Raw genomic sequence first — 13798 nt, forward strand, 5'->3', positions numbered from 1 at the left:
CTTTCCGAGCCTCAGTGCGGCAATCCTTATATGATGCCTGCCATGAGGGTGATATACATGCTTCTTGCATAGAGCTTTTCTTTTTATGTTTGTGATCTCTGGGATACTCTCCATTTTGGAGACTTCCCATCTTGTAAATTTATGAGAATATAAATATACTGCCCTGGAATTACAAAAAAAAAAAAAGTTAGTATCAAAGACAAACTCTATTGCAATCAAGTTCTCTTTTTTCACCATAGTAATTGAGATCACCAATACGACCTTCCACACAAGTGGGTTGTTTCCAAGGACTCCTTGAATGGATTAGTCTAGATTCCATGCATATGTAAATGCTTAACTTTTTAAATTTTGTTCACTCTTGGAACAAAACCCATGTTTCTTTGCTACTACAAAAACACCTCCCCAATGATTCACTATTACATCCCACTAATCCAACCAATGTAACAAATTAACCACAAAATTCATATTTTGGTGCATGAAATTTTACTAGAAGGTGCAAATAGGCATGATAATCATCTAAATCACGCCTTTCCATTTGATTTGATATGTAACATGACCCCATTTGGACTTCTAAATCAAAAGATACAGGGATGTGAAAATGTCATCTTTTGGGCCAAAACAAGGAGCAAGTTGTCAAAATTTAGTTTTTTTGGCCCAAAAGATGAGTTTTCAACATCCCTGCATCTTTTGATTGTCAAATCCAAATGGCATATTGTTATGTATCAAATCAAAGACAAGGCATGATTTAGATGAATATCATACCTTTTTGCACCATCTAAAAAAATTGCGTGCATCAGAATATGATTTTTTGGCCAATTTGTTGCACTAAACTTAAAGTAAGGTTTCCCATGATAGGGAGCGAGAAAACAGTCTTTTCGGCCAACTATGTTACAGGTTCATGAGTGACCCCTCGGGATAATTGCCAAACCTAAATGGAGTCATGTTAAAATAGTTCTTAAATTTGGACTACTCAATTTAAAGAAATGTGACACATAGCTTTCTACTTCAAGAAGTTATGTCTTAGATTCTTCCTTTGCTTGCTTGATTTTCCTATCGCTTCAACAAATTGTCGCTCGCTTTTTTGGGCTAACTCTATCGACTGCCTCAACTGTTTGGAGATGCTCTAGGGACCGAAAACAGTCAGAACAGATACGAAACAGAGGTGTTAGGAAATGGAGTCAAGATGATATAGTTTGGTGTGTTCTAGTGTGAGTTCTAGTCTAGTATGTCCCATGGATGCCACGTGTCACACATTGGGAGTTATCCCATATGCATTGGTGTTCATATGTGTGTGTGCGCTCTATATAAGAGTTGTACTTGTCTAGTGTCAAATTAATCAAGTATCAAGCCATAAGCTCTTTGGTCTACATGTGAGTACTTTCATTTTGTTCATTGCTCGTGCTATATCGTTTCCATTTCATTATGCCTCTCTTTGAGTATCGTTATCTCTCTCCCCCTCCACCATGCACCTTCATGTGGTATTAGAGCCTCCTTTCCTACCTTTCCCTTCTCCATGCTCAATTTAGAGGATGAGGGAAGCCCACAAATGGAAGCCATCCTCTCCTCCAAGATTGAGCTCCCTTCCACTCCTTTCTCCCCATCTTGTTCTCTTCCCCTATTTTAGCCTCACCTTCGGAAGCTATGGAGCTTGGTTTACTATTCATGTGAAAAGGAACAACTTGATTACCATTTTTGTGAACATTAGTGGGCGTCTTCGTAGAGGAAAAAGATAGCTCGTTTTTTGCTAAAAAACAGCCCGTTTTTTTCTCAAAAACAGGTCGTTTTTGTTGTTTTGGGAGTGTTTTCGTGAAGGAAATAGTTGCTTACTATTGTGGAGATGTTTCTACTGCTGGTTGCCCTAAAAACGACCTCATTAGGAGCCCGTTTTTGAAGAAACGACCTACTTGAAGAGAGCTACTGCTACATTGACCATTGGCGTCATTATCTCTCTCCCTAGCCTACCCTCTCTCTCTCTCTCCCTCTCCACCATGCACCTTCAAGAGGCAGCAGGGTTACGCCTGACATGGAGGATCTTTGGACCTAAAGAACGGCTGGAGAGAGGCCTAACAGAGGTTAGAGGTGCCTGGTCCACTGGCTGCCTGCCATGTGGATACACAGGGCCAGCAAAGCCTGGCTATAGGGCTGATAAAAGCAACCAACCTGGCCAACCTCCAAGTCGGCTTGTTAGGGCTACTGGTCGGCCAGTGGAGGGGCTGCTGGGTCAGAAAGTGTACCCCTACTAGGTCAGTTTACAAGGAGGGGGCCTTCAACTATATAAAGAGGTGCCAAAGGCCTCATCACTCACTCACTAGGAGTCCAAATAGGGAGCAGATTGGTGATGTAGCAAGCTTGTCATCAAGGACCAGATGATGGACAAGGGAGGCGATGATCAGCAGTGGACAAAGAGCTCATGAGAATGAAGACTCTTGGCTGTCCTCCAAGGCAGCAAGGAGACTGGAGTCAGAAGATCCAGTGTGCAACTTCCAGGGAGCAGATTGGAGCAGTACATAGCCAACCAAAAGGGCTTCAAGAAGATCAAGGAAGGTGCCAAGGACCTGTAGGCAAAGCTCTGGACAGGGTTGCACCCTTGGCTATCATCCAGGACAACAAGGTACAAAGATCAAGGTACAGGGAATAGGAGAAGCTTGGGCCTCCACTTTGGCTGCAAATTAGGGCAGTAAGGACATCAAGTCTTCTAGGCATTCACCGCCTCATAGGTAGCTGTCTAGAAGAATAGCTTGAAGTGTGTCTGTCAGCACAGGTGATGAGAAGCTCAGGAAGGAGCATGCGGCCTCGAGGGTCTAGAACTGCCATGGAGATAGTAGGAAAACTTTTGGTAGAGAGAGAGGACCACGGTTTGGTGGGACTCTGGACCTCTTTTGTATTGTGTCCGGTTATGGAAGGAAAGATATTTTGTTCGTTCTATATCTCTAGAGCACTGTCCATTTACTAGTCTACACACATGTATGTTTGAGTACACATAAGTAAAGAAGTTTTGGATTCCGTAGTTAAACACTTCTGCATGTAATTCTTGGGATGCTCTATCAGTCTTCCACTGTAGGATACCCCCTGTATAGGCTCATTTCTAACATGGTATAAGAGCCTAATCGGAAGTTCACAGGAAGTGGAGCTTGAAGGCAAGAGCGTTGCTGAACGACGATCTTGATTTATTGCTCGGGAGAATCTACTTCGATGTTTGAAGGATTGTGTCCTTGCAAGAAGGAGGGTGGCTCGGATTCAGATAGGTGTACAAGAATTGTTATTTGGTTGTAGACCTTGCTAGATGGAGGACATGTTGAAACAGACCCTGAGAGCATGGTGCATGGGGGACCTCAGGCTGGTCACCCATCATGAGGGGAACAGTTGGAGATGCTGGTACCTGGATTGCTCGAGTTCAAAGGCGGAAATGTGGCTGAAGGTGGTGGTTCCATCAGGTGCTACCAAGGATGGACCTGTGTACCAGGGTGGTGTGCTTATGCGGAATCAGACTTGGCGGAGTAGGAGCCAATGGATGAAAAGCTAGGAATCGAGATCGACATCGGATTATTGCATAGGGTTTCAGTGGAAGCCAATGGAGCAACTTCATGGATGAGTCAAGATCGGGACTAGATGTGTCGGTGAGAGGGGGTGTTGGAGAAGTCACCTTCCCCATTGTAAGCCCCCATATGAGAAGAGCATGGGGGAGTTGGAGTTAGGGTTAGGGTTGCCACATGAGCAACACTTCGGTTGTCATGTGGGCAGCATACCCAATGGGAAAAGTCTGAAGAGAGGGCTGCCTCATGGGCAGCACCTTACAGCAAGAAAACAAAGAAATATGGGGCTGCCACATGGACAACAAACAGGCTGCCATGTGGGCAGCACAGAGAAGTACTTACCTGGCAGTACGGAGCCAGCAATGTGAACTGTAACAAGGTGGAAGGAATACATGGCAGGATGGCCTAGTTTGGAGCAGGTGTGCACAGGTTTGGATGGCTGCAACAACAGGCCTATGTGGCAAGACACATTAGCAACAGGCGGTGACATGGTGCTGGCATCAACTGGCTATATAGATCCATTTGGAGATGCTCCAGGGGCCAGAAACAATCAGAACAGATGCAGAAAAGAGACAGCAAGGTTATGCCTGATATGGAGGCTCTTTGGACCTGAAGAAGAGCTGGAAACAGGCCTTGGCTGGATGTGCTTTGTCCACTGGCTGCCTGCCATGTGGACAGGTAGGGCCAGCAAAGCCTGGCTACAGGGCTGATAAAGGCAACCAACAAGGCCGACATCTAGGTCAGCCAGTGGAGAGGCTGCTAGGTCGGCCAATATACCCCTACTGGGGCAGTTTACGAGGAGGGGGACTTCACCTATATAAAGGGGACTTTGGGGCCTTATAACTCACTCACCAAGAGTCCAACAGGGAGCATATTGGAGCTACAACAAGCCTGCCTCAAGGACCACATGACAAATGAGGGAGGTGGCCATCAATAGTACTAGCCCAATCTGCATTAGTGAAGCCAATGTGGTCTTAGTCTATGGATCTGTCAACTTTGGTCTAAGTCTATGAATCTGTCATATCTGAGTTCCCGCAACGGAAGACTGATAGAGCGTCCCAGGAATTACATGCGGAAGTGTTTAACTATAGAATCCAAAACTTCTTTACTTGTGTACTTAAACATACATGTGTGCAGACTCGTAAATAGACCGTGCCTCAGAAATATAGAACCAACAAAACATATTTCTGTCCATAACCGGACATAATACAAAAAAGGTCCAGAGTCCCACTAGATCATGGTCCTCTGTAATGTGGATGACCAAAGGTGTACTAGCGGTAGCTACTTTGCCATGCCTTGTCATGGCAAAGCAAAGAGCAGCCAACTATAGCATTATCTTCTATTGAAGTAGAATACAAGGGATCTACCAATTTTGCATGTGCAGCACTATGGTTTAGAAGGTAACTCTCAAAAGGTTACCCTACCAGGAATCTACCAATGCTACCATGAAGCAGTATGGTTCAAGAGGCTACTCTCAAAATTTCCTATTCTATTAGGTGATTCTATCACTCTTCATTCCGATAATATTGAGCAATATTCAATTGTTGGCAAAGAATCCAATGTTCCATGCCCGAACAAAGCGTATGGAAGCACATATCCATCCATCCTTGAGAAAGTACTTACTGGTGAGATTGTTACCTTGTTCATGTCACGACACAAGGATAAGTTGTAGACATCTTCACCAAACCACTCTCACTCGACAAATTTCACTACTTTTACGGTTAAGTTGTACAACTTTGTACATACTCTTCTTCTGCACTTTTTTGCACTTGGTATATTTTCTGATCTTTATTTTTGTTGCCGTCATGCAATTTTCAGAAAAATCAAGGACAAATCCTAACCCTAACCTTATGGGGTTCATGTATATATTTCACTCTCTTTGGAATGCAATTTTACTAATACAATGTAGTGTATAGCTAGTCATATATTTGAAGTTTCATGTATATATTTCACTTTCTTTGGAATACACATCGTGTACAGTTAGTCATCTCATGTGCACTCTTCTCTTCTCCCACTAATCCTCCAACAAGAGGCAATGCTCAATAGACTCAAGTACAGCCAGCACTGAGGGCAAGAGGGGGTAGCTTCAAAAGTGCTTCTCCATTTACTGCAATCTGTCCATAAATGAAAAACTAGAAAAATAGAGCGACTTTTCTGTTTTTAAGGGATTTCCAAAGCCTTGCCCAAAAAGAGTACTGCAAGTTTGGAGTGATGTCACTAATCTGAAATTTCTTGGCATTACGGACAATAAAGTCAAAGAATGGAAGGCTTTTTGAGTGATTGCTTACATCAACTCACTCCATTCACATGGGTCCCATTGTAAAAATTTAATGGGAACACCTCCAAGAAGTCAAACACTCATAGAAGGTTTTTTTCTTTGCAAAAATGGAAGACGAAGAAGCCAAACACTCCATATATCAAGGGGGAATTTCTCTAGACGGGTTCGATGTACCATCTAGTAGCATAAAAGCATTTCTCCACATGGCCCACTACGTTGATTGGCTCATGTTTGCACCCAAACCCACATCATAGTCAAAAGATCTAACCAATCTACCTAAATGTTGAAAAGCAGACGTACACTTGTCTATAGCATAGCAAAGGTACAACAACATGTAGATGCACCAATGTACTTGCATGACCAATTGTGAACACATGACATGTACTGCAAAAGATATGCCTCAGCATAACACGCATTGTATCTCAGTTCAAACCATGTGCATACACAATAAGATAGAAAACACTTGCAATTTCATGAGAGAGAACTTCTAGATGTACAGACCAATAGATCTCATAAATAGATATAGAAATCAATACAAAAAGGGCTCCAAAAGTGTACCAACACTTGTAACGAACTCTGTTGAGATATAGCACCACCACAAGCCTCGTATGTTACACCCTTTGTAGAGGATCTCCTCTGACTGCCTCGTGCCTCTTGTCAAGCTTCAGTAGCTACTCAAGAGAGCCCTACTACTATCTATGCTTATAGGCTTCACTATTGCTCTTCACCTATGTGGTGATCTACACACAAGTTGTCCACAATCGTTCTTTGCTTGACTGATGAATGCCTCTCCCAAGGGGACTCTTTTATAGAGAGCTAAGGAGCCCCTAGTATGGCCAATCAAATTGTTGTTGCTGCCCAATATAGAGACTGGGCTGAACTAGTATGTGCACATTCTCCTACTACTGTTGGCCAACTAGTTTGGCCTAGTATGTGCACCTTCTCCTACTATTGGCCAATTCTGCCACTTGGCAATCTGATTTTTGCCCCAAGACGCTAGCTCGCCCCCACAACATGACTACCAACAATAATTATGGATAGTCTGAAGCGTGCATGCAACTACATGCAATCTTGCATGCTTTGGACAGCATATTGGGCTTGTGGAGCCGGTGTAATGCAGCTCGCACATTCTGTGTGATGAACAAAATGCATGTGGTGGGCCTGGGAAGGGAGGACATATCGGGTGGTGCCTAAACCAAGACGTCATAGAGAGATGTCGCATATGTGTGCCACTCACCTGGGTCTGTGATGGGAATAAGTGGCTTCCCCTCAGATAGGATCCCACATGCAAAGGTGGGATCACGTTTTCACAAGTACCTCATCCATCCTTTGTGAGAGGAACGGCCGCCTCTTACATCGTGAGATCCGCTATGCCTCAAACCTCGTCAAGTGTCCCAAAGCCTGCTCCCATGTGAGGTGAGATCTCATCTCTTGGAAATCATCATCAAACCATGGATTCTGGGGCATCTTCCCAGCTGTGAAGAGAGAGAGAGAGAGAGAGAGAGAGATGCTGCACATGTGAATATATTTCTGCTGAGAGACATGTTAAAATCATACCAAGTAATTTTCATGCCACAACAATAAGCTTATTTCACGTGGGCTCATTTGTTTCTTTACTACGCTTGCTTGTAGGTGCAATCAAAGAATCCTCTAGGTGTTGTTCCTCTTGATGGAAGTACAGTGGAAATGAAAAATGAGGCGGCACAAGATGCATCAAGAAGATATGCGTTCTGTATTTGCCTTGGTAGGCAATATGTTGGTTATTCAAAGCGTGATACTTACGTTCTTGCAGCACCTTCTCATCAAGCGCTGGTAGGTTTTCAGTCTTTTTGGCACTACAAACAAAAGACAAGGTTTTACCAAAATTGTGTGCATAGACAGCTGGTATACTCGATTTAGCTTTTTCCTAGGCAACTAGCTCATGGCTAGAAGAAAGAGTCTTTCCTTGAGTACGAGGTCGTACTCCATTTTCGTAACATTTTTCAGCCTTTTGAGCAAACTGCTACATCATGACGGATCTTGTCGAGCTTCTCGAACTGTTGATGTGCTGCATTACCTGTTCTAATGTCCTACAAAATTTTGCTATGTGATCACATTTGTGAATGGAATGTCTCTTCGAAGTGTCTATATCATCTAAAGAAGGTTTGTTTGGAGAATTCTCATGATTCTAGAGTCTAGGCAAGCTGTGTAATGAATCTTTGTTAAGGCTGAGACAAGATTAAGTAGTAATGAGTGAAAAGCAGTGCATCATAATGATCTTTGCAACGGAAGATTCCAAGACGTAGAATTGCAGAGTTGATCAATTGTGAAAATCTCTGGCAGCGGTTTGCCCCTTGCCTCACCTCAGCCTCTCCATCCATATTGCTGTACGATGGCACCTGTATGGTGTGTATGATGTTTGTACTTGCCCACCCTACTATGCCTTCTCTTGCCACCCTCGGCCCTGTATTTTTAATGGCTTGTCTTTTTCTTAAAATTGAGTTGATTAGGAAAATTAAAAAACACCCTCTAATCAAACTATGATTGATTTAAAAGTATACAGGATGAATGGGTGCAAAGGTTGAAAAGTGCTGCAGAAACACGAGATTTCTTGCTAGGTAATTTTCTATACTCGAGACCGGTGAACGTTAAATTTTTATATATGCAAAATGGTGTTTAAACGTGTAAATATGTAACCCTGCTTCACCATGGAGTCCAGAGGAAGATGGGAGATTCTGTAAGATTAGGAATACTATAGAGAGCCAAAGAGAAGGGGATCAGGTGGTGTGGATTTTGTGTGGGGATATGATGGATAGACAGTTTTGGGTGTGCAATAAATGTGCAGGCTTTATGGATTTGCTCTTCGGCCTGCTTGCATCTTGCATATGCAGCACCCGCAATGTTAATTATTTAATGCCATTTCACTTTCATGGAGACGTTGGGCACGCTTGAGGTCATGAAGGGAGAGGGTGAACAAAGAGACTGGGGAGACAGCAAAATTTTGGATAGGAGGAGCAAGTTATGGTGATGGAACTGAGGAGTGATTTAATTGTGATTGAAATGAAGGTATATTAGAACCAGCCTATGGAAGAGATCAACGCATGAGAGAAGTTCTTTACACGAGGCTTTGAGAAGCGATGAGGTGGGCAATGATAGAAGAGATTGCTCTGTGTTGTACTTAAAAGAGTGCCATAGGCACAATGAGATAAAACATCTTATGCCTTAATTTCAGATGGTGCTGCTAGTGGCGATGGGATGTTTGATAAGATATGATGAGGCAGAAACTTTCATGACTTGGTTTTAAATGGCAGGACAAGCATCATGCCTAGTTCTTTAAGGATGAAGATGCTTGCTGAGGCAACGAGGTGACAGTTGAAAGAGGAGATGCCTAACCTGTGTTAGTTGACTGGACTGAAAATTGTGAGTGAATTGTCAAATGTCATACTGGATCAGCAGTGGACTTTTAGACTATACAAGGTCAGACTAGGATTGTTAGAGCTCTGTAGGTGTCAGACTGCAGGACAGAAGGCAGACTGGAGTAGACTGTAGCTTACAAAAGACTAGGCTAAGAGTGGTGACATGCCACACTCTCATTGCAAACAGATGCTATGCACAAAGGTGACATGGCGGGGAGAGCTGTTGCGTCCAGTGCTAGCGATGTGGTATCGTAGTTTTGAGCAGCACAGCATGTGTACGGCTAGTTGCAATGCTTTGTGTGCTATCGTATGTGTTTGTCTGTGCTGTCTGCCATTTGCTTGCGATCCGATCGCTCTATTGTCAAATTGTTGGTCATTGTTTGGTCATTTCATCATGTCTGTTCATTGTGTGCTGTGTGTTTGGTCTAGCATCCTATGGGTCTGCGCTACTACTTGCTGTTTGCATATCGTATTTGTATAGTCTGTGGTTCTAGTCTCGAGTAGGAGGTAGGAGCAGTATAACTTGTGAGTAGGGAGCTGTGTAACTAGGGGCAGCTCTGCAGCTTAGCCACTGCTAAATGTGGTGGGACAGAGCAAAAAAAGTATTGAGTAGCCTCAGATGCAAAGGTGGTTGTAGAGCTGCCAGACGGGGGCTGTGCAGAGGACCACAAAATGTAGCTGGAGGGCTCAAGGAGTTAGCAGCTGCACATTTTGCTAATGGTGTTGTTGCTGGGCTGGAGGCATCTATGGGCAGCCAAGGCATCTAGGGCCCCATTGAGGCCTACAAAGGCTTAAAAGCTTTTACAATGATATTCTAAAAAGAGCTTGGGGGACTATGGTGGCATGTGTCACTCCCTAATGGAAGCTCCAAGAGGAGTCTCTCTCTCTCTCTCAAACAAACAAACAAATATGCCTCTCTCTCACACAGATAGAAGCTGAGCTTCAAAATAACAAAACTTTCTACCAGAAACTGCGATCAAAGAGCTTTCTGAACCAAAAGTTAGGGGAGAACTGGATCTACAAGTGGAGATCTGCAACAATAGGAGGAAGAGGAAGACTCAACGAAGGGCAACCTAATCTCTAATACCATGACAAAGTAGGAGGTAGGAGAGGAGACAGTGGAGATGGAGGAGAGCGGGCATAGCTAGGGGCACACACTAATTGTACATTAGTATTAGTTGAAACGAATGAATAAATATATAGATATATAAATATAAATATAAATGTAAATAAATGAATGAATGAACACACACATTCAGACACACACACACACTTTTTGGTGAAAAATCTTTTGCATTATATTACAGAGGCACTATCGCAAAAAGGGGGGGGGGGAGTGCCCAAATACATCAAGAGAAGATTTCAAGAAATGACAAGTATACATCATAGTCTATGTACTGAGTTTGCAGACAATCATAAAAGGATTGCTGCAAAGAGCGTCTGAAAAAAGAGAAAAGTGAAAAAGTTGGATCACCAAAGACTCTATGATTTCTGTCCTTCTAGAGAATCCAAAGTTCCCAATAGCGAGCCCAAGTGAAATAAATCAAATTCCTATCTAGGTGGGTGAATCCCAAAAAGCTAGAAAGATTTTCCAAAAATAGCATTCGGAAATCTGGTTCTCAAACGCTGCCCAAGAAATCCCAGAAAATCACGAGTATGGGAGCAATGCGAAAGAAGATGAGGCATAGACTCCCATGGAGCCAAACATCTGTGACAAATAGCCGGAGCGATATTCCTGCGTGCCAAAAGTTGCCCGGATGGAAGAACTCCTAATAAAACTCGCCACAGAAAAACCTGTTGGCGGAGTGGAATTTTGGAAAACCAACCCTGTCTCAATCTTTCCCGCCATCACTTAGCAGTGCGATTCATTCGTCAAAGCTGATTCACCTTGTGGGACACCCATGGTAGAAAAAGCGACTTATATAAAGAAGAGACAGTAATATGTGACAGCCGCAAGGGGCAAGAAGATGACCCTGGAGAAGAAATAGTCCAATGCTGGAGACTATCCTGAAGCTCTAAAGGCGGAATGGGCTGAAAAGGCTGAAGCATCCCTGTAATAGTTTGCCATATGAATCTGTAATGCATACCAAGAACAAATTTTACAACAGCCAAAGGAAAAGCAAGGGGAATCCCATTATCATGAATGACATCTGCAACTGAGTGGATCCCCTTCAAGCTAAGGAAATAAGTGCGTTGAGGCTCTTGTACTGCCAACGGGGGAGCAAAAGCCCTTGACCAATGTATGCTCTCGGCTCAGAGAGACTTTCCCTGCAATGAATCCCGACCATGCCATTCCAAGTGAGAGAGGATATGCTTCCAATCCAGTAACATACGAGAGATCAGAGGACAGCCTTTAATCTTGCCATCAACACAACCAAAAATAAAAGCCCATAGTGTAGGCTGCCAATTTCCAAAAGCAGGAGTGGTGAGCTGTAAAAGCAGATGGCGTATCATAGCAACCCAAGGCTGAGAACCTTGCAAGAACTGCAGCATCATTTTCCCCTTGTGGGCAAGAATATGCACTTGAATGTTAAGGATATTCAACCCCCCGTGCATTTTTGGCAAACAGAGATGCTATAGTGAGAGTAATCTCATTTTTGCGATGTTTAGAATGCCAAAAAGTTTCCAGTAAAGTAGACATAAAAGATGAAATTTATGCCTTGCTGAACATTATCAGAGGTAAGTAGAACTGAATATAGGCCACCAGAATTGATTGAACAATGCGTAACCTGACATGTAGAGGCCTGTCCCATTCTGTCTTTATGGAAGGTTCTCTCAAATTTATACACAGTCATCACAAAGAAATGGAAGCCCATTGTATGGAGAGCCTGGCTTGCTTGAAAACGTGTATGGAAATCCTGAGTAAAGCAGCAGCAAAGAAGGTGTATGGAAAGCCTGCTCACGAAAAAAACAAAAGTGCCCACGTGAAGCAGAAACAATGTACAAAAAGTTCGTACACTCTGTACAGTTGCAGGCGGGAATGTACGGTAGAAGGCAAGAAACTGTACGGCGAAAAAGAGCAAACTGTACAGCGAACAGGAGGAGACAAAAGGCCCATGTGATGTAGGATAGTGTACGGAAGGTCCGTACGAACTTTACGGCTGCAAACGAGACAGTCTGGACTGATGACAAGAAATGTGTATGGTGAAAAAGAGAGCCTGTACAAAGGAAAGCTTGCACAAAGGAAGAGACGGAAGGCCACGTGAAGCAGGACAGTGTACGAAAGGTCCGTACAGACTGTACGGCTACAGACAAGGCAGTACGGCTGAAGACGGGAATATATATGGCAAAAAAGAGAGCTGTACAGCTTGTGAGAAGAAGCCGAGGGATGAAGAGGGTGCAAGGAAGAAAGCTGCGAAGGGCTCATAGGAGGCCTGTGAACCCTAAGCAGGGATGGCAAGAGCCGAAATCACCATAGCTACATTGTACCTGACAGCACCAAAGCTCCCTCTCGTGCACGTACACACACACATACACATATATATAACCATGATCATTTAGGTTTAGGGTTACGGTATAGAAATCCTATTTGCCTTTTTACCAGTGTAGCATATTTAACAATATTGTACATGCGATGTTGAGATTGTTTCTAAACACTTCTTTCTCCATCAACTCAGCAAGCTCTTCTATGATGAAAAATAAGCTACAATAAGACCATTAATGCTTGAAATAACCAGCATACAAATCAGCCAAAAAACAAGGTGCTGACCATGGGAGAAAGAAAAGGAAAAAATTGGTTGCTGCCTAAGTAGGGCCGACCTGTTTCCTGAGCCCCTAGCATATTACCTAGGGAGTCTTTGGAACATGGGCTAACAATCACAGTGGCGGGCTATACAACCATTGAATACCTTTGTCCGTGAAAACATAGGAGCCTGCGGGCCATGTCAGGCAAAAGCACTTCTGCCTTTCGACGGTCACTCTAGACCTAGGAGTTCCACACTCCCAAATAGCTCTAGAGTGGACGCCATAGTGGCCTCCCATCACCCTACTGCTGCAGCTGGCGACCCAAATGTGCCATGCGGTGATGTTAGCACTGTCTCCCACACACTATCCTTTGTGGAGGATGCGGGGCACGCCTACCTTGAAGGAACTACCCCATGTGCCTCGATCCTAGTCACTGTTCAGCCGTGAATCCAAAAGGCAGGATACCCTCTGTGAGCCAAGGCAACCATCCCCCCATGTGAAGTCTCTCTCCATGCGCAACTATTACTACTATCCACAGAGCTGCTGACCAGACTCAAAGTGCTACCGAGCATCCCCATAGACAGTGAGGAATCGTCTCAGTCACTCCATCTATGCAACATTGGCACCTATCATCCACCCTCATCTGCTCCAACTAGGGGCTGATGGGCAATCCTCCATGAGCTATCATCCACGAAAAAGATGGAGATCTTTCGTGGTCGTAGACTGGACCAGAGACGTGTCCAGAAATGGGGATGATCTCCTTGAGGACCTCCTACTTGATCCACTGCCTCTCCCTCAAGGGTGTCCATGTTGCTGCGTCCAACTGCAAGCGGCGTCCTATCCGGGTCATGTAAGAGAAAAAGGGTATCTCCTCTACCCTATTTGAGTGCCCTACATGAGCAAGCCAA

At 43.9% G+C, this 13798-nt stretch overlaps 1 protein-coding gene across 1 annotated transcript in view; it reads left to right on the forward strand.

Moving 5' to 3' along the window:
• Positions 1–13798, forward strand: part of LOC147899981 (uncharacterized) — a 125677-nt gene that overhangs the window by 6101 nt on the left and 105778 nt on the right. The window contains exons 3-4 of the mRNA XM_087377158.1: positions 7444–7623; positions 8354–8408. Of these exons, the coding sequence (XP_087233284.1) occupies positions 7444–7623; positions 8354–8408 (235 nt within the window). The remainder of the gene's footprint in view (positions 1–7443; positions 7624–8353; positions 8409–13798) is intronic.

This window comes from Dipteris shenzhenensis, chromosome 7, assembly GCF_047967505.1.
Source record: "Dipteris shenzhenensis isolate YYH24624 ecotype China chromosome 7, Dip_SZ_1.0, whole genome shotgun sequence".
Lineage (NCBI taxonomy): Eukaryota > Viridiplantae > Streptophyta > Polypodiopsida > Gleicheniales > Dipteridaceae > Dipteris > Dipteris shenzhenensis.